The sequence below is a fragment of the Phyllobates terribilis genome, unplaced genomic scaffold (assembly GCF_046119375.1).
Source record: "Phyllobates terribilis strain yellow unplaced genomic scaffold, ASM4611937v1 Scaffold_2__4_contigs__length_985480577, whole genome shotgun sequence".
NCBI lineage: Eukaryota > Metazoa > Chordata > Amphibia > Anura > Dendrobatidae > Phyllobates > Phyllobates terribilis.
This window is the reverse complement of record NW_027362762.1, coordinates 424,582,349-424,602,892: the sequence shown is the minus strand read 5'-3', so window position 1 is coordinate 424,602,892 and position 20,544 is coordinate 424,582,349. Positions and strand designations below refer to the sequence as shown.

At 42.9% G+C, this 20,544-nt stretch overlaps 1 protein-coding gene across 1 annotated transcript in view; it reads right to left on the bottom strand.

The window, feature by feature from the left end:
* The window catches only part of MYBBP1A (MYB binding protein 1a), a 75,945-nt gene that overhangs the window by 36,007 nt on the left and 19,394 nt on the right, over window positions 1–20,544 (bottom strand). The window contains exons 8-14 of the mRNA XM_073665185.1: window positions 15,491–15,608; window positions 11,895–12,184; window positions 11,471–11,581; window positions 11,262–11,387; window positions 10,478–10,684; window positions 1,947–2,055; window positions 1,324–1,405 (exon numbers count right to left, since the gene is read on the bottom strand). Of these exons, the coding sequence (XP_073521286.1) occupies window positions 1,324–1,405; window positions 1,947–2,055; window positions 10,478–10,684; window positions 11,262–11,387; window positions 11,471–11,581; window positions 11,895–12,184; window positions 15,491–15,608 (1,043 nt within the window). The remainder of the gene's footprint in view (window positions 1–1,323; window positions 1,406–1,946; window positions 2,056–10,477; window positions 10,685–11,261; window positions 11,388–11,470; window positions 11,582–11,894; window positions 12,185–15,490; window positions 15,609–20,544) is intronic.

Sequence of the window (20,544 nt, the reverse complement as noted above, 5' to 3'; positions counted from 1 at the left end):
TACTTTTCCATAAATTCTTGCAGCTCCTTTAAATGTTGCTGTAGGCCTCTTGGCAGCCCCCCACGTCGGTTTTCTTTCTATCTTTTCATCTATTTTCATTCATTTCATCATCTGTCTTTTAATCTATTTTTGTGGGACATTCTGTTCCAGGTAATGTTACTGTTGTGTCAAATTTAAACCACTTTTTGATAACAGTCTTCAACAGTGCTTCATGTTATAGCTAATGCTTTGGAAACATTTTTTTTTTAATCTTCTCCTGACTAAATATTTGGTTGAAAGTTATCAAACAGGGGTGTGTAGACTTTTTATATCTATTGTAGCAACCGGTAAGCTGCAAAATATACCATAGAGTCTATCTGATCTAACTTGGAACTAGCTTTTTCTGCTTTAATGGGACTGATTATTTTTATATACGTTTTATGTGCCCGCTTATATTTTTGGAGAAAGGGCAGACGGCAGTGGATTTAGGAATCCCTCTTCGCCCTCTTAACATGGGTTATAAAAGGGGGACATACTCAGTCTCGGCAGGAGGAGTATAAGCAGGTGGCGCTATCAGTGTTTTTCCTAGTTTCTACCTCCCAGTGGCAAGGTCATCATTTGTGTCCTCCAATAACAAGGACAAGAAGAAGAGCCTAATCAAAGGATTCCCCTGGGTACCTCACTGTGCCTTTGTGTTGTTGCTTTAATATGACTTTTATGTATGTGTTTTATGTAATATCTTTTGATGTGATTATTGGCAAGAGTTCCTCAGATATGATTTTTGTCTTATTTCATTCTGACATGCTTTCAATTCCATATTGATTGGTGTATGCTACATCTGGTTTCCTGCATAGATACATTTTTATGTCTTTGTAGAAAACCCCCATAATCAAGGTTCGGGAGAACCGAAACATTGGTGGTGTATTCAAATACTCTGTCACTGTATGTCTGTCATAACATTTTGGATTCATGAAACACACAATGTATTGCTGGATTAATCAATCTGATGATCATCATAAGTGTCAAAATTTACTCCAAAAAGTCTATATATACACACAAAAGGGAGAGACCTGTCAGCCAAAGGATTCATAGCAGAGAGAAGCCGCCCAGCGACCACATCAGACTGCCAAAACACATACCTAGCTGTAATGGTAGACCAAGAGCCAGATTCACACTGCCTGCTTGGGCAGCATGCTTCTGATGACAGGTCCCCTTTAATAATGGCTTACAGGTATATATTACATAGTCCATGACAGCTCTCAGTCCTTGCATATTATAAGAATTATAATTTTGTTACAGACAGTCCTTAATTTATATGTGCACCTATTTTAATGCTCAACAAACCTTTTTTCTTGGATTTTTTGCTCAGCGCTTTTTCCAGACAGTTGTGGATATCATTTAACAATTCCACACTCTCATCAGCAGTCTAAATAAATAACAGAAAATCAGTTTAAGAAAGAAGAGGAATATTAAGATATGGTCAGAATTGTTTCCAAAGAGAATAATTAGATCAATAAGTTAATAAATGCTCATAGAAATGACAAGCAGATGATTCTTACACTTAAGGGGAGCCTGTCACAAAACCCAAATTAAACTAAAAACACAGTCATATAGAGAACTTAACCTATCCTTAAAAGTACGCCATCAATGAATCTGCACTGTAACTGATAACGAAAAGCTAAGTGGCATTGACTAATGGGTCAGCCTGACGCTAACACCGGTCATACATTTATCATCTATTTCAGAAATATGCCACAAATTACTATGTAGAAGTTAAAAACTTTTACATTTGTGACTAGCCCAGAATTGTCACTCTTGACCTACAGCAAAAAGGTACAATTATGGGGAAATAAGAATAAAGAACTTCAATTACAAAGGATGAATTAACCTAACATCCCAGGAAGCTACATGATCCATTCAGTAAATTGGTGTAAGATATATATACAGTACATGTTTAAAACTTTTACCTTCAAAAGATGAATTCCAACGAGTAATAGCAGCTGCTGATAGGACGACAGCTCCATACTACTCGACTTCTTGGCTTTCTTCTGAAGAGCTTCTACTTGCTGTATCATTCTTAAAAATAAATTCTTGTAATTAATCCTTGTGTAGAAACCGTGCAACCAGTAAACTCTACAGTGCACAAGCAGAAAAACATTTATCCATTTGTTGTAACCACAGTGGTTTGGGATCAGAGTATGCTTGGGATTAGGAAAGTATATCGATACCTTGTGAAAGCAAACAGCCGAATGCTGCACACAGACTTTTTAGAGAGACTGTTCCATTTATAATAAAGCCACATTTGCAGCCCTGAGGAATACATTCAATTGCATGAAATGCAATGTTGTGAGACACTATGTGCACACGTTAAAGTACTTGATTGCAGAAATTTCAGTAACGTTTCTGCATCTCTTGGCAGCTAAAACGCTGCAGAAAAAATGTGCGGTTTTTGAAGCATTTTTGTACAGCAATGAATGATTTTTAATAATAATTTTTATAGCGCCAACATATTCCGCAGCACTTTACAATTTTAGGGGGGGGGGGGGGTTGTACAGACCATAAAAACTTTAACCCCTTAATAACATCTGACGTACTAATACGCGTCTGTGCCCTGGGACTTAACAGCCAGACCCGTATTAGTACGTCATGGCGATCGCGCGCGCACACAGGCTGTGCGGGCGCGATCGTCGCCGGGTGTCAGCTGTGACAATGTGCAGGGAGCGGTCCTGCACCGCTCCCAGCACATTAACTCCCGCGATGCTGCGATCGAAGTCGATCGCGGCATTGCGGGGGCAAGGGGAGGTGATCGGCGATACTCACCTCCTCTTCCGGCTTCCAGCGCAGTCTGCAAAGGCTTCCCGGGTGTTGCCATGACGACCCGATGTCGTCATGACAACATCCGGGTCACCAGAGAGCAGGAAGATTGCTTGGGCATGCGCAGTGCATCTCCAAGCAATCTTCACACTGTGCACTTCTGACAGCCTTCATGGCATAGGGATGGTGCTTCATTCCTGTGCCATGCAGGCGATCAGAAAAAAAAAAGTGAAAGTCCCAGAGTGGGACAAAGTAATAAAGTGTATAAACTGTGTGAAAGCGGAAAAAAAAAAATGTGCAAAATTATAAAAAAAAAAAAAAATACACCAAAAATTAAAATATAATGTACCCATCAATAAATATTATAAAAAAAAACAAAAAAACAATAAAAGTACACATATTTGGTATTGCCGCGTCCGGGACAACCTGACCTATAAAACTGTCCCACTAGTTAACCCCTTCAGTGAACACGGTAAAAAAAAAAAAAAAAACGAAGCAAAAAACAATGCTTTATCACCATACCGCCAAACAAAAAGTGGAATAACACGCGATCAAAAAGACGCATATAAATAAAAATGATACCGCTGAAAACGTCATCTCGTCCCGCAAAAAACAAGCCGCCACACAGCTCCATCAGCCGAAAAATAAAAAAGTTATAGCTCTCAGAATAAAGCGATGCTAAAAAATATTTTTTTCTATAAAATAGCTTTTATTGTGTATAAGCGCCAAAACATAGAAAAATGATACAAATGTGGTACCGCTGTAAACGTACTGACCCGAAGAATAAAGCTACCTCATCAATTTTACCACACGCGGAACAGAATAATAAAAAAAAAAACAATTCCTGAATTGTTGGTTTTTGTTTATTCTGCCTCCCAAAAATCGGAATAGAAAGCGATCAAAAAATGTCACGTGCCTGAAAATGGCACCAATAACAACGTCAACTCATCCCGCAAAAAACGAGCCGTCACATGACTGTGCCAAAATCTGGAAAAATTATAGCTCTCAAAATATGGCGATGCAAAAACTAGATTTTACAAAAAATGCGTCTTTTAGTGTGTGACAGCTGTCAGTCATAAAAACCCCATATGATTCTGGCATTGCTGTAATCACACCGACCTGAAGAATAAAGTCGTCTAATCACTTATACCGCACAAGGAACGGCGTCAAAAATAAACTCTTGGGTTAGGATTGGGCTAGGGTTAGGGCTGGGGCTAGGGTTGTGCTGGGGCTAGGGTTGTGCTTGGGATTTTTTTCAAAAGTAAGAAACAAAGATGACGATATGGCGACTAGTGTTGAGAGCAAGTGCTCGCTACTTGAGTTTGCATCGGGTGCTCTGGTATGCATTGAGTATCGTGGGTATTTGAGTGACATGCTCGAGTCTCTGCCCCATATGCTTCGCGGCCAAAAAAACTTTACGGGGATTGCCTGCCATGCACGAGCGATCCCCGCATGTTTTTTTTTGGGTGTCTAATAACCGTGAAACATGCGGAGCAGGGACTCGAGCATGTCCCTCGAGCACACGCTGTACATGGTGCATACCTGAGTACCCGATGCAAACTCAAGTAGCGAGCACTTGCGCTCAAGAATATTGACAACTTATTCAATATGATGACCTAATGTAAACAAATTCTGTGCCGTACCTCTGGGTTCAAAATGTTCACTATACACCTTAATAAAATCCTTGAGGGGTATAGTTTCCAAAATGGGGACACTTGTGGGGGAGCTCCACTGTTTAGGCACATCACGGGCTCTCCAAACGCGACATGGTGTCCGCTAACAAATTGAATGGAAAATCGGCTTAAATTGTTAGCGGACGCCATGTTGATTTGGAGAGCCCCTGTGTGCCCAAACATTGGAGCTCCCCCACAAGTGACCCCATTTTGGAAACTAGACCCCCCAATGCACCTATCTAGATGCATAGTGAGCACTTGGAACCCCCAGGTGCTTCACAAATTGATTCGTAAAAATGAAAAAGTGTTTTTTTTTTTTTTCACTTTTTCATTTTTACGAATCAATTTGTGAAGCACCTGGGGGTTCCAAGTGCTCACTATGCATCTATAAAGGTGCCTTGGGGGGGTCTAGTTTCCAAAATGGGGTCACTTGTGGGGGAGCTCCAAAGTTTGGGCACACAGGGGCTCTCCAAACACAACATGGCGTCCGCTAATTATTCAAGCAAATTTTATAATAAAAAAGTCAAATGGCGCTCCTTCCCTTCCGAGCCCTGCCGTGCGCCCAAACAGTGTTTTTTCCCCAAATATTGGGTATCTGCGTGCCCAGGGGAAATTGCACAACTAATTTTGGGGTCCATTTTTCTTGTTACCCCTGTGAAAATAAAAAAAAATTGGGTCTAAAGTAACATTTTTGTGAAAAAAGTTAAATGTTCATTTTTTTCTTCCACATTCAAAAAATTCCTGTGAAGCACCTGAAGGGTTAATAAAGTTCTTGAATGTGGTTTTGAGCACCTTGAGGGGTGCAGTTTTTAGAATGGTGTCACTTTTGGGTATTTTCTGTCAAAAAGACCTCTCCAAGTGACTTCAAATGTGATGTGGTCCCTAAAAAAAAATGGTTTTGTAAATTTTGTTGGAAAAATGAGAAATCGCTGGTCAACTTTTAACCCTGATAGCTCCCTAACAAAAAAAAATTTGGTTCCAAAATTGTGCTGATGTAAAGTAGATATGTGGGAAATGTTATTTATTAACTCTTTTGTGTGACATATCGCTCTGATTTCAGGGCTTAAAAATTCAAATTTTGAAAATTGCAAAATTTTCAAAATTTTCGCCAAATTTACATTTTTTTCACAAATAAACGCAAGTGATATCGAAGAAATTTTTCCACAATCATGAAGTACAATATGTCACGAACAAACAATCTCAGAATCAGGGGGATCCGTTGAAGCGTTCCAGAGTAATTACCTCATAAAGTGACAGTGGTCAGAATTGTCATTAACGTGCAAACCACCCGCGGGGCTTAAGGGGTTAAAGAGTAAGCATAACTCATATCAAAAGGAGCGAGGGCTCTGCACACAATCTATCAAATTATCCTGGGTAGTGCATTCCAACGAATTGAGGCAGCATGCGAGAAGTCTTGGAGACGGGAGTGGTTCAGATTAATGAGGATTTTAGTTTTAAGTCATTAGCAAAACGGACAGCAAGGGTAGGGTGGTAGAGATGTGGGAGGAGATGTAAGGTGGTGCTGAACCATGGAGCGCTTTGTGGGTGAGTGATAAATTTATATTTAACTCTGTATCGGATGGGCAACCAGTGCAATGACTGGCACAGAGAAGAGGCATCAGTATAATAGTTGGTGAGGAATATGATCCTGGCGGCTGCATTCAAGACGGATTGGAGAGGGGAAAGTAGTAAGGGCAGGTTCAGTAGAAGTAAAGATTGGAAACCAGATTGTAAAGGGTCAAGAAGAGAGTTGTCTGAGAGATAGTGGATTAGACGGGGAGTGGGGAGTGGACTAAGCATTCCAGAAGTTTAAAAAGGGAAGATTGGAGACTAGTGATGAGAGAGCATGTGTTTTCTCAAGTATCTTCGGTGTGCTCGAATGTTAGCTTTGAGGAATTCCTGTTTGGCATTCCTCACATGTATTAAAGCTGTCAAACAGTCGCAAATCATGCACACAGGAGTGACTCAAACATAACATTCAAGCACGCCGCAAATACTCAGCACCCGAGCGTGCTCGCCGAAAGGGTTAACAATACATGCTCGGTCATCACTATTGGAGACAGGTCTGCATTTAGCAATGCATTTCTGGTTGAGGGATGTTTTTTTAAGTAATGGATGTATGCTAGCGTGTTTAAATGAGGAGGGAAAAATACCAGATGAGAAGAGGAGATTAAATATTTTAGTTAGGAGAGTGGTGACAGCAGAGGAAAGGGACTGGAGTAGATGTGAGGGAATAGGGTCACTGATGCAGGTAGTAGGGCGATAAGATGCAAGGAGCCTGGTCACTTCTTGCGTGACTGGTTTGAAGTCAGAAAGTGAGCAAGATGCAATGCAGGAGGAGAGAGAATGCATAACATTAGCAAATTGGGAGAAAATTTCATGTTGGATATGGTAAATTTTTTTCTTTGAAATAATTGGCCAGATCATCAGCACTGAGGTCGGTGGTCGGGGCCTGTACGGTTTGATTGAAGAGAGAGTGAAAAGTGTCAGTCGTTGAGGATTATTGGATAGTGAGGTGATGAGGGTGTTGAAGTAGGTTTGTTTTGAGAGGTGAAGGACGCAGTTGTATGTTTTAAGCATAAATGGATACTAAATGGAGCTAAATAATGATATATGAAAAAAAAGAAAAGTGTGACATCGATTTAACCCTTTGATTACCGTTGGACCTGGGGTGAGTATATTGGGTTAATTTAAAAGATTAAAGATTGTGTCTGTTTTATTCTTAGTGTGTGTGTTTATTTAACTCTTTACTTACAGGTTTAGTAATGAGGGTGTCTGGCTGACACCTCTTCATTATTAACCTAAGGCTTGGTGTCAGAAGCACCTAATCCCATTACCCCTATGCAACTGCACCAGGGCATCAGGAAGAGCCTGGGCTAAGTGTCAAAATTGGCACTTAAAATATGAAATGCATTTCTGGGTCAGCTATTTTTAGCCCAGGATGGGGCCATTAGGCCAACATGTTCCCTGGCTATTAACAGCTCACAGCAGTTTGGTTAGCCTTTAGGGTACGTCCCCAGGATCAGGAACCAGCAGCACTTTGGACGCTGCGTTCTAATGCCGCACTTGTTTTGTCAGTACACGCGGATCCACCGCATGTAATGACATTTCATTCGGTCAAAATCTACAGCGGAGACTAGTGTCTCTGCTACAGAAATTGACATGCTGCGGCTCAAACTCGTACCGCGAGTGAGTTTACACCGTCAAAAATTAGCACGGTGGGCGTGGGAATTCTATAAATCACATCCACTGCGCTTGTACTGTAGAATGCAGCGTTTTGGACGCACCGCAGGTGAGCTGCGTCCTAAATGCTGCTACTCCTGATCATGGGCATGTACTCTTACAGGCTAGATTACAGGGGGTCCCCAGAAAAAAAAAAGATTTGAGGTAGGGTCCCCCTATAAAATCTAACCAGCAAAGGCTAACCAGACAGCTGCAGGCTGATATTAATAGCCAGGGAAGGCACCATGGATCCTGGCAGAGTCAGAGGCTAGTAAAAATCAGCCCTCAGCCGCCCCAGAAATGGCGCATCAATAAGACGCGCCAATTCTGGCGCTTAGCCTCACTATTCCCACTAACCCTACTGCGGTGGCAAGTGGGGTAATAAGGTTGGGGTTCATGTCAGCTTTGTATTGGCAGCTGACATGAAGCACAGGTTAGTAATGGAGAGGCATCTATAAGACGCCCCCATTACTAACCCTATAGTAAAAGTTTATAAATAAAAGGCACAGCAAAAATAAAATTATTTTTTTTTAAATAAAAGTCCACACCGTTTTTTACATATTTAAAAATAAAAAACCACAGTATACTCACCTAACATCGAATCAACTGAAGCTATAGTCCGCTGTAAAAAGAACAGAAAATTATAAAACTATATCCTCCACCTGTCCGACGTGATGACAATCCATACTGTCCGACGATGATCTCAGTTGTAGAACAGTCACATCAGCAGATGTGACTGCTCTACAGGACAGCAGGCGGATGCTGACACAGGAGTGTAAATGCTCTTGTGTCTGTGTAGCGCTGAGCTACAGAGAGGTCACAGGAGTTCATCAGCTGACAAGTCCCGGTGACCTCACTTATGGCGGTGCCATAAGTGGGATCACCAGAGCTCATCAGCTGATGAACTTGCGTGACCTCTCTCACTGCAGTTCAGCGCTATATACTGCAGGAGCCATCACGCTCCTGTCAGTGTATCGCCGGCTACCGGGTAGAACAGTCACATCTACCGATGTGACTGTTCTACAAATGATCCGATCGCCACGGGACACTTAAGGATTATGGCGAACAGGTGAGGGATATGGTGGTTTATTTTTATTTTTGACAGGGGACAATAGCTTCAGGGATCTGGTGTAGGTGAGTGTAATGTGTTTTTTATTTCAATATTTATTTCAACTTTTTTTTTTTTCTTTACTGTCAGCACAGGTGCCAGGTGATCACTCCCACTCTCTGTTATCAGCGACTGCAGATGTAGGCTGATGGGAGGAGTAGTCTCATCAGCCAATGACTGTGACCCGTGGTCAATTGGTCAATTCTTTGTGCATTTCTGCAGAGTTTTGACCCAGTGACTTCAAATGAGTCAAACACGCAGCAAAAATCAGCAAATATTTTTAGACCTGCGTTTTTGCTGCGGATTTGACTGACTCAACCAGTTATCATCTATAAAAGGTCTATTAAATTTATATAACTCCCAAACTTTATCCAACACTGAATGGTCAAGAGGCACCATGTGAGCGCATTACAAGGACACATCATTTACTGTTTCATTCACACCAGAGACTTTGAGACCCCTTGTCCTTGTGACTGATGCATGACACAGTGGATGGGTCAACAGCAATTGTACATTTATTACATATCCTATGTTGATTATGGTACAATGCCCTCAAATGAAGAAAATTACCCTTGCAAAATTACATTTTGTCAATAGACTATTTTTCATGTTAAAGGGAATCTGTCACCAGTTTTGCCACTTACTCTGAGAGCATAATAAAGAGACAGAGACCCTGATTCTAGTGATGTGTTACTTACTGGGCTGCTTGCTGTAGTTTTGATCTGCATTATCTGCAGGCGATTATCACTAGAGTACTAGTAAACCTGCTGCCGGGTAATCCTCCATATTAAATGAGCTCTGTAGAACACCAGCCCCACCACTGATTGGCAGCTTTCTGTCTATGCACAGTGTACACAAAGCGGTCAGTTGTGTGGGTGAGGGTTATACAGAGCTCAGCATTTTGAGAACTAGTAGATCTGCAGCAGAAAAAAAGTGATTCTATCAAAGTTAGCCCAAGCAGCCCAGAAACTTTAAACATCCAGCCAGGGACCATAGCTGGAGACTAGACTAATCTGGCTCAGCCCCTGGCCGACTTTTCCCATTTCAGTTGCAGGAAACTGATCGGTTTCTCCCAGTGTACATCGATCTTTAAAGTTTATGTTCTCTGAAATGCAGGCATGTTTTACAGAGTATAGAAAATCTGCAATCGTGCAACCAGGCGGTGATTTAAGCTGCCTGGCAGGTTCCCTTTAAGGCCATATTTAGACGAGATGGATTTGCAACAGACAAGTGCTAATGAGGATGTATTGGTTTTTAGGTTTGTTTTACAGTTCTTTTTACTATAAAAAGTCACAAGAAATTTGCGAAATATAAGGGATGATAGAAAACTATTACATAACTTCAGAAAGCCATGATTCATAGAATAAACTATTATTTAGTTTTCATTCTCTATGCAATATAAATGCATGACGAGTAAGGTCATCATGGACCCTGCCCCCAAAAAATTGCCACCTGTTCCTAGGAAAGATATATGTATGATTACTGGGGGTCTCACTGCTGGGAGATAGCCAAGATCTGTATTTAGTGGTGGTGCAAATGTGAGCACAGTTCCATTTGTGGAACTCAGGATCCAGTTCTCCTAATTGGTGGGTATGCCAGAGATAATACATTACCTGTTCAATGGCTAGGTGATAAATGTTGTTTGTAGGCCAAAGCATTTAACTAACTGCAGTCAACTTACCGGGCCCAGGCGTCTTTTTGTTCTTCACTGAATGGTTTAACAGGTTTTACTACCTTTCCCTCCGAAAGCAACATATCAGCGTAGCGGACCATGCAATGAATCCACAAGCTGCCATCCGCAGTAACACCAACCACATGCTTCTCCTTTAACGCATCAACATGAGGACCTTCTCCCAACACAGGCATGCCATTCAGATTCAACAACAAGCTGGAAAAGAATGAGAACACAAACTGTGCAACTTTTAAGGCATACTGCATCAACTTAATGTCCTTTCATGGAAAAGACGAATAACCTGTGAATTACTAATAGATAACTAATATTTAATAATTGCTCACTGCACAGAGATTCCTAATACTTCTAAAAAATATCCAGTCCAGATTGCAAAAGGAAAAAACAAAAAAGTATGGGCCATCACTCTTTTGTGGACTGTGCACATGGGATGGAGGGGAGAAGGAGGGTCTTGTTTTGTCAGGCTTTCTCATAGCTACAGGAAAAGCAGGCTGAGCAAGTTCCATTTCCTAAGCTTCCATACATATGTTCTGCTGATGAAGGGGGTGAGGGGTTTTGGAGAGGGCAGACTGTCTCCCAAGAAAGAATGTAACCGATGCTTTCTGACCTTGGAGACATTGTAGTAGATGCTGCAAGACCACGTAAGCTGACATACTTTTAAGGGGCTTCTAATGATTCAATACATTTCCTTTTTGTGTGGCTGGCACACATGTATATAAATATTTTGTTACAAAAAGGTTGGTAATTGTGAGAACAAAAAAACAAAATCACTTACCTAAAAAAGGCATCAGATACATTGGACCGTGTTTTGTCATCCAAAGGCAAAGACAGACGAGATTCGGTTTCTGGAATTTTGGAGACTGATTTTTTTGCATCAAAAAATGCATGGAATAATATAAACCTGCAGAAAATAAGATATGAATCAGCACAGCACAAGACATGTTCTCATCCACAACAAAGGTAGTATCTATGTAATCGACTTACCGTGCAATGGACATCACTAGCTGCTCATCTGTCTTCACCTGGGGGTTGTCAATGATGCTGACAAGTCGAGGGATAATCCACTTTCTCAGTCTAAAAACAAAATGGTCATTTCTGGGGAAAGAGGGGATGAAAAGAGAGATTAATCAATACGGTGATGCATAGACTGGCCGTGGGTTTCCGGTCCCAAACTGCACCGCCACAAATGCCAATGAGGCGGCTGAATTTGGGTTAGGAGACCTGAGGCCGGTCTGTACATCATGGATGTGTGAATGTAATGCTATAATATCACTACGTCAAATACTTCGACATCCAAATCTTTCACTTCATGGGTGTGTTATGACGGGCCAAGGTACTTGACACCCCTGAACTTTATCAGATCAAAAAAGCCTAAATATCTCACTAAGAAAAACAAAACCTCACTCACTTGTTTGGATGCTCTTGGTTTTCCCGCTGCCTCTTGGTTGTGAAATTCAGGCAGGAATCGATGTCTGGCATAAGAAACATGCTCTTCAGCCAGTCTATATATTTCGGCAGAGCAGCTGGTTGGACATGTCTCATTACCTTCCATGTGCTGGGCACCACTGGGCACCCTTGGTTCGTTAGTGAGGAGAAGCCAATAAGAACTGTCAATTGCCTCTCGGCATCATCACAGCTTTCCAAAAAAGCGTCAACGTAAGTTTCCATCTCTGGTGCAAACTTAAAGCGATCTGCAGGCTATATATGGGGGAAAAAAAACAAGGTATACTCAATTAAACTCACTCAATAGGATGATGGTCAACTGGGAAATCTTATCCTGGAACCACATTCCATTGTGTTTTGCATTACACTATGGTTTCACCTCATCTCTTATCAGAATTTGTAATGGCAGTACTTCGGAGGGGCACAAGAGCCTTGACATTCACGCTAATAAGTCATGAGTCACTTTAGGCCTGTAGCCCATGAGAGGGGCACAAGGACATCATCACGCAGGCTGCAGACCAGAAGACCCTCTTTTACCTGCACTGCTGTATTCAATATGGGAACAAGAGTTAGGCAAGTAACTTTTTTACAGAGTAGAAAAAAAACCTTAAATGTCAGAAGCTCTATTTGCATCACTACTATTAGGGGCATTGCATTGGTGTATTATTGAGGCCGCTGTGAGGGGGCACTACTCATAATGTAGGCACCCTGGTAGAGAATAAGTACTATTGGGGGTACTTTGAGGGAAACTTACTAATGGGGGCACATTGGAGAAGCAGTATTGCTATTGGGGCACTTTGTCGAAGGATTATTACTAATTACGTGTTGGGAAGATTTTAGCTTGCACCGATACTTTTGGGGGCACTCTGCGGGCACCATTTGTTAAGCGCAAACCTTTTTGCGAGACACTATCGGTATGTTATTAGTATTTTCAGGGAGACTATCAGTATGGCCCATACAGTAATATAGTATTTGGAGGCAATGGACAGCACAGCACAGTATGGGGTGTACAGCAATATTACACTTAAGTGCACAGTGTGTTTGTATAACTGTTGGGTATATGTGCTTAAGAAGCACACCCCTGACAATGGCCACAGTAATGGATACCTAGGCATCTATCTACCACAGGAAGCCACAGTAAATAAAACGTATACAATGAAGATTCCTGCACAGTTTTAAAAAAAAAAAAAATGGAATGTAGCTGCATTCCATTCCAACAGCCAAAGGGAGGAAGAAAGGACACTATCTCCATCTGGTGATTAGGGACCTGTGCAAAAAACACTTTATTGAGCTTTTCTCAGCAGAAACTGCATGAACTAAACTATGGTTTAGTGCACCAAAGGGCAGCACGGTGGCTCAGTGGTTAGCAGTGTAGCCTTGCAGCGCTGGGGTCCTGGGTTCAAAACCCACCAAAGACAACATCTGCAAGGAGTTTGTATGGGTTTCCTCTGGGGTCTTCGGTTTCCTCCCACACTGCAAAGACATACTGATCGGGGCTTACAATCTAAAATTCCCTATGGGGACAGTTCCGATTATGTATTTAAAGCGCTGTGGAATTAATGGTGCTATAGAAGTGATTAAAATAAATAAAATTAAGAAATATAAAATTTTTTGCCCAGAAACTCTGCAGGCGATTTATGTCAATCTATACTGGATGGAGATAATGAGAAATGAAAATGTCTATAAAAAAAAAAAAAAAAAAAAAAAAAAAATCAGAAAAGACGTCGCCTGTGAGTCACTTGATATAATAGTTATGTATGCTGATTGTGAATGCATCTGACACATCCAAGAATAGTGCACCATCGAGACAGGGTATCTAAGCCCAACATATAAAATGTAATCTTTAGAAGGGAGGGTGTAATTCAGTACATACAGCAGGTGAAATAATTGAACACATCACCAATTCCTAAAGTAAAAATATTTCTAAAGGTGCTATTGACATGAAATTCTCATCAGATGTTGATAACAACCCATCCAATCCACACAGGCAAAGAAATCAAACCATAGATGTCCATATATTGTTATGTGTAAAAATGAGAAATGACAGGGAAAAGTATTGAACACATGAAAAAGGTTTAAAAAGGAAAGGAAAAGTCATGACACCAGCTGAAATCTATCAGTAATTAGAAAGCAATCCTGTCACTTCGTGAAAAAATATATCAGCTGGTTCATCTGATCTATAAAAAGGTCTCATTACAAAGGTGCCACACAAGAAACATCTCATGATGGGTAAAACCAGTGAGATGTCTCAAGTCTGTCAGAACCTTATTGTTACAAAACATACTGATGGCACTGGTTACAAAAGAATTTCTAAACTACTGAAGGTTCCAGTAAGCACTGTTTTGGCCATAATCCAGAGGTGGAAAGAACATTATTTCACCATAAATCGGCCACGACCAGGTGCTCCACATAAGATTTTAGTCAGAAGAGTGAAAAGAATTATCAGAAGAGTTGTCCAAGAGCCAAGGACCACCTGTGGAGAGCTATAGAAAGACCTGGAATCAGCAGGCACAACTGTTACAAAGAAAACTATAAGTAACGCACTCAACCACCATGGCCTGTATGCAAGCTCTCCACACAAGACTCCATTGCTGAACAAAAAGCATGTTCAAGCACGTTTAAAGTTTTCTCAACATTTACACAAGCATGAGAAATACTGGGGGAATTCTAGTCTGGTCAGATGAGACCAAACCTGAACTCTTTGGATGCCATAATAAACAACATGTTTGGAGGCCAAAAGGCACTGCATATCACCCCAAAAACACCATACCAAGAGTGAAGTCGGGAGGTGGGAACATCATGATACGGGGCTGTTTTTCAGCATATAGCACTGGCAAACTTCATATTATTGAAGGAATATGAATGGACAAACGTACAGAGACATTCTTGAAAAAAAAAAAAAATCTACTGCCATCTAACAGGATGATGAAGATGAAATGAGGGTGGACATTTCAACAAGACAATGATCCCAAACACACAGCGAAGGAAACAGTCAACTGGTTTTAGAGAAACAAATAGCTGTTAGAATCACCCAGCCAGTCACCTGACCTGAATCCAATAGAACATTTATGGAAGGAACTAAAGCTCAGAGTCCATAGAAAGAGCCTACAGAACAGTAAAATGTGTTTATGTGGAAGAATGGGCCAAAAATCACACCTGAGCAAGGCATGCGACTAGTTTCTCCATACAGGAGGAGTCTTGAAGCTATCATCACCAACAAAGGCTTGTGCAAAGTATTAAATTGCAGTAAGCGTGCTCAATACTTTTTCCCTGTGTCATTTCTCATTTTTACACACAACTTAATGTATGGACATCTATGGTTTAATTTCTTTGCCTGTGTGGATGGGATGGGTTGTTACCGAGATCTGGTGAGTATTTCATGCCAATCCTTTAGAAATATATTTAATTACAAAATTGTTGACATGTTCAATACTTATTTCACTCAGTGTACGTGTTGTGCGCAATTGCTCACTGGTAAAGAGGAGTGATAACATTATAATAGCCAGATATATAAGCCATATTCATGCATATGCATTCTACATAAAGAGTGCTCTCTCTTACCTGGGTGGAGACCACATGTTCCCCATAACGTAACATGACGTTTCCATGAAGTATCATTTGCAACTGATTTTTATCCAGTAACGGCAAGGCTGCACCAAGAAGCCTATAACAAAGGTAACTAAAAGAAACAGCCCAAGTTACTCAGCTGTATCAGTGGCATATGCAAGACAAGCGCCAATGATTTTATAAAGCATCACATACATCTCAGTTTTATACAACTTTTCTCTATTGCTTCATTGGGGGACACAGGAAACCATGGGTGTATGCTGCTGCATCTATGCACAAAATAAGTTAGCTCAACCCCAACAATGTACACCCACCGACTGGTATTAATCAGTTTAGCTTAGTATCAGTAGGATGCGGACACGTGTCTGTTACTAGACCCAATTCTACCTCAGTTTTTGGCGTTATTCAGTAATATTTTCTCTCTTTTTCAGAAGGGTTCCTCTTCTATCCCTTGCAGGGATATAGTGTGCAACTGTCATACTGTATTCCCATGTAGAAACTGAGTATGGCGTGAACTTCCACCCCATATCCTCATAAGTCTATCGGGCAGGACCCTAACACATGTAGAGTGTTTAGGTGACCAAAAGGACGGCCCTGCCCCCCCCCCCTCTCTTGCCCGCTCGCCTACCAGAGCCTGAAGGTTTCAGCAGGATTGGATGTCCAGCAATCGGAGTCCCTCCCCCCCCCCCTCGAAGGTGAGGTCTGGACATCTGATCGTATCTGAGTCATCTTCAAGGACGAAGAGGTACTCCCCCCTTTTTTTTTTTTTTTTTTTTCTGCCCACAGGTTCCCCTCCCTCTATTCCTTCCCAGGAGGTGACAAGAAGATCGGCAACAGATGGATGTGATATACACGTATGGGGCTCTTTATTTTGTGCGTGTATTTGTTTGTGTGTGTCTGGTTCCAGCCCTAGGGCCTGTCCTTAACCTTCCTTTAGTCCTCCGCTCACCCCATCCTCCTGCGCCAGCCTCCGTCTACTCTAGGCCCGGCTCCTGTGCGGCCTAGCCGCGGCACTTGGCCCCGCTCACTCTTCCACCTTACTGCGTGGGATTTTTCTCTGCCGACATGGAAACTCCTCCTCTCCTCCCTCAGTGGCGCAGGAAACTGAACTCTTTTTTTTCTCACATGAGGCCCGCCTCTTTCTTACCGCATCTATATACTGGAACCTCAGGAGCCCCTCCAGCTAGCCTTCCTGGCCCTCATCACCATGCCCTACTGGGATTAGACTGCTGGCTCTTCCCGGCAGCCTGGTTTCAAATTTAGTCTTCGGCTCAGTTCTAGGCCTTCTCCTGCGCTTGGGCCACAACCCGATCATCCCAGCCAATCAGTCGATTGGATGAGGACGGTGGGCGGGGAGAGCAGGAGAGACCAATCACAGCGCACCTTGCTCCCTTGAGAAGAGAGGAGAATTGCATCCAGGCCTACACTGTTGCAGAGTTTGGGCCTGTCCCCAGCTGACTAAAGCTGCGCAAGTCCGATGCACCACCTACCAGGTACTTTATGGTCAACGGCAGCCGCCTGCCACTATTCAGTGAATCAGACGTGCCTCGTGGTCGACTGCAGCAGCGGTACTAAGGTTCTCTCCACTATCAGGCGAACCTTCTACCAAGTACCTCACGGTCGATTGCTGCAGGAGGTCCATGTTCCTGTTTAATAATCAGTAAGTCAGACACTCCATCCACCACATGCCTCATTGACCCGGTATTCATTGTTCAGCCCACCATACAGCGAGTCAGATGCATCATCTACCACGTACCACATGGCTGAGCACAGCAGCAATATAAGTACCCAGTCCGCTATATGGTGGGTCAGACACCATCTGTCATGTACCAGATGATCGCTTGCAGTACAGTTTCAGGTGCTATGGCCGCGATCCAGCGAGTCCGACCTCCTTTCTGCCACGCACCTCTCCCTAATTGCGGTTTCGTCCCAGGAGCCTTCCTCAACATCCGCTGATTCGGATCTACTGCAATGTCCCATCATAGCAGCAGCGCTTTTACGGTTCTGGCTTTTTTCCAGAAAATCAGATCCTACATCTACCATGATTCTCAGGTCTGAGCGCAATGCAAATCCAAAAGCCCTTGAAGCGATCTCACCACTTGAGTTCTTGGCTTGTTTTTCGGTGCGTACCTTTCCTTTCTTACAGCGAGTGGATAAAGCCGTAAGTACAAGAGTATTCAGCCCCGGGATTCGATTTCCGAATGTTATGTTAATGAGCTCCCTCCTCGGACAAGAACTGGATCGGATAACACTTTAGCCTTCGCAAGAAACAACCATAGTACGAGAGCCGCTTAAGTCCCAGATCGGTATCATAGGTTTTTTTGAACATCACAAAAACAATTTTATCCTTCTCAGTATTTATTACATTTTGATTCCCAGGTCTAGCACTGCCTCACCCAGACAGCCCATTCCACTTGCGGAATCCCTGACTAATTCTGACCCTGTGGGGAACAAGGTCAGCAATCGGGCCCAGCTGATTGTGTCAATGAGCTGGCCTCCGCTCTTTCCATTGCCTACACAAAAACAAACATTCTAGTTGCCGGTACCAGGCGTCCTCCCGGGGTCCCCCTCCTTGATTGGTTGGACCTCAGTGAACAGGATTGGTCCTAGTTTGTTTTTTTTCTTACAGCGACCAATTTTCTCCCGTTACTCTCCGTGATCATCTGTCGTGTTGCAGCTCATGCCAAGGTAAGCGGTCCCATACGTGAGGATCCCTGCCCCCTTCCTTTCTAAGATGGTCCAGATTGGAAAAAGGTTTCCCAAGAAGCCGCAGGGAATCAGTGATTGTTTTGCCATAGGCCGGACCGCTCATCCTCATATAGACAAATTTTTTTCTCCAATGACACTTTTTCGCCATTCAGGTATTTTCCAACTTTCGGTTTCATACTGTTGTTCTTCAGCACTTGGGTGCTAGGTTCTGAATATCTCTCTCCCGATTCAGTGTAGGACAGTACCTATCCTTCCTTGCTGGATCTACAGCTTAGGTTCTGCTGTGCCTTTCAACACCCTCCAAGACGGCTAATCCATAGATCCTACAGCCTTCCTCCACCCAGTGCACTTATATTAGCCCCAGAGAATTTCTTCTGGACTGTAGAGACTCCTAGAATCTTTACCAGCCTAATGAGTTACCATCAGCTTAGACTTTTCTCAGTGTCCTTACAGGGATTACACATTTTGGCCTGGGCTAGTCTTTTTCGACATGCTCTGAGATTCTTTGCACTTTTCTCAAAGCACACTTCCGCTCAGGCTTGACCTTCATCAGGTCAGTCTCATTCTTTGCAAAAGATCCTTCAATACAAAGTAAGTTTGTGATGACTGGCGTCTTCCCCTTTTCTCAGCTAGAAACTTTAGCCTAGTGTCGCTCAGCTCTGGATTGCCCGTAGGCTAATTAAGCCTCCTCTCCTTCATCTGGAACCTGGAGGGTAGGTATTCACTCTTTTCCTTCCATGACAGAGCCCAGGATTCTCTTTCCTTTCAAGATATAACGCTATCCTGGTCAGCCTCAACATAGGTATCTGTTCATGGACGGATCAAAGGTCTGCTGATTTGTCCACAGTAAACGAAGTTCTACTGACTTCTCAACCTGTGAAAAGTCTGACAGGAGAAGGGTAGTCTCATCAGAAGGTTTATATCCATAGTCCTTTTTTTGGTGGAACATACCCTCCATCCCTTCCGAAGAGATCCAGGGTGCTCTACGAGGGTTTTTCAGCCCACTTCCAGATTCTGTGACTCAGCGTTGTTCTCCAACTCTTTCACAGTCACCTACACTCGAATCCTCCTATTGTGGGCTATGGCTCATTGGTAGAGCAACAGTTTGTGGACACTGAGATGATGCATTTTCCTTACTTACCTTCTTCTAGCATGAAGGTAGTCTACTTTTTTGCAGTCTCCTCTTGGAAACTTCTATATCTGTTTTTTTTTTCCCCCCCAAATACATCACCTTTGCCATTTTGATTGGACTATCCTTGCTCTCAGCTCTCTAAAGGGCCAAGTTTCTGCACTATCGATTCTCTTCCAGAAGAATTTAGCTTCTCGCTCTCAGGTCAGAATTTTTCTTTAGGGAGCGGCCCACGCAGTTCCTCTATCGAAAGCCAATGGATCCCTGGGACCTCAACCTTGTTCTGGAGGCCCTCAGAAGTTCTCCCTTTGAATCTCTACGAGAAGTCTCTCCGTCTCTGCCTTCTTGTAAGGCGTTTTTCCATGCGCCATCGCTTGCATCAAGTGCGTTTCGGAGCTGGCGGCTTTGTCTTGTCGCTCTCCTTTCCTTGTTCTCCACCAGGACAGGGTGGTCTTGCGACCAGTGCCTTCTTTCCTTCCCTAGGTGGCTTCCACCTTTCAACTCAATGAGGACATCGTCCTCCTTACTTTTTGTCCAACACCAATTCACCCTCTGGAAAGCTCCCTGAACAGGTTTGACCTGGTCAGGAAAATTCAAGTTCACCAGGCTAGGACCGCACCCTTCCAGAAGCCAGACTCTTTGTAGCGTAGAGGCCTTCCGGATTCCAGGGCTACAATCGCTCGCTGTATTCAGATGGCAATCTTGGAGGCGTACCGGACTAAGAACAGAACACATTCCCCTGGGATTAGGGCCCACTCTACCCGAGTGGTAGGCACATCCAGGGCTGTTCGTCATAGGGTATCCGCCCTACAGCTTTGCGAAGCGGCAACCTGGTCTTCCATTCACAAATTTGTCAAATTTTACAGGATCCATACCCATGCTTCAGCAGATGCCAGCCTATGTAGAAGAATCTTGCAGGCTGCAGTGGTGAGTCCTCCGACCTGGATGGAGTGGTTTACTGCTGTTTCTCTCCCAGGGACTGCTTTGGTACGTCCCATGTTTTCCTGTGTCCCCCAATGAAGTAATAGAGAAAACAGGATTTTTGGTTACTCACCGTAAAATCTGTTTCTCAGAGCCTTCATTGGGGGACGCAGCACCCTCCCATGTTTTACAGCTTTACTACCTATTAAATGTTACAGTTTGGATTTGTGTATTTCTCTTTTAAAGGTTGCTTCTCCTACTAACTGATTAACTTAATACCAGTTGGTGG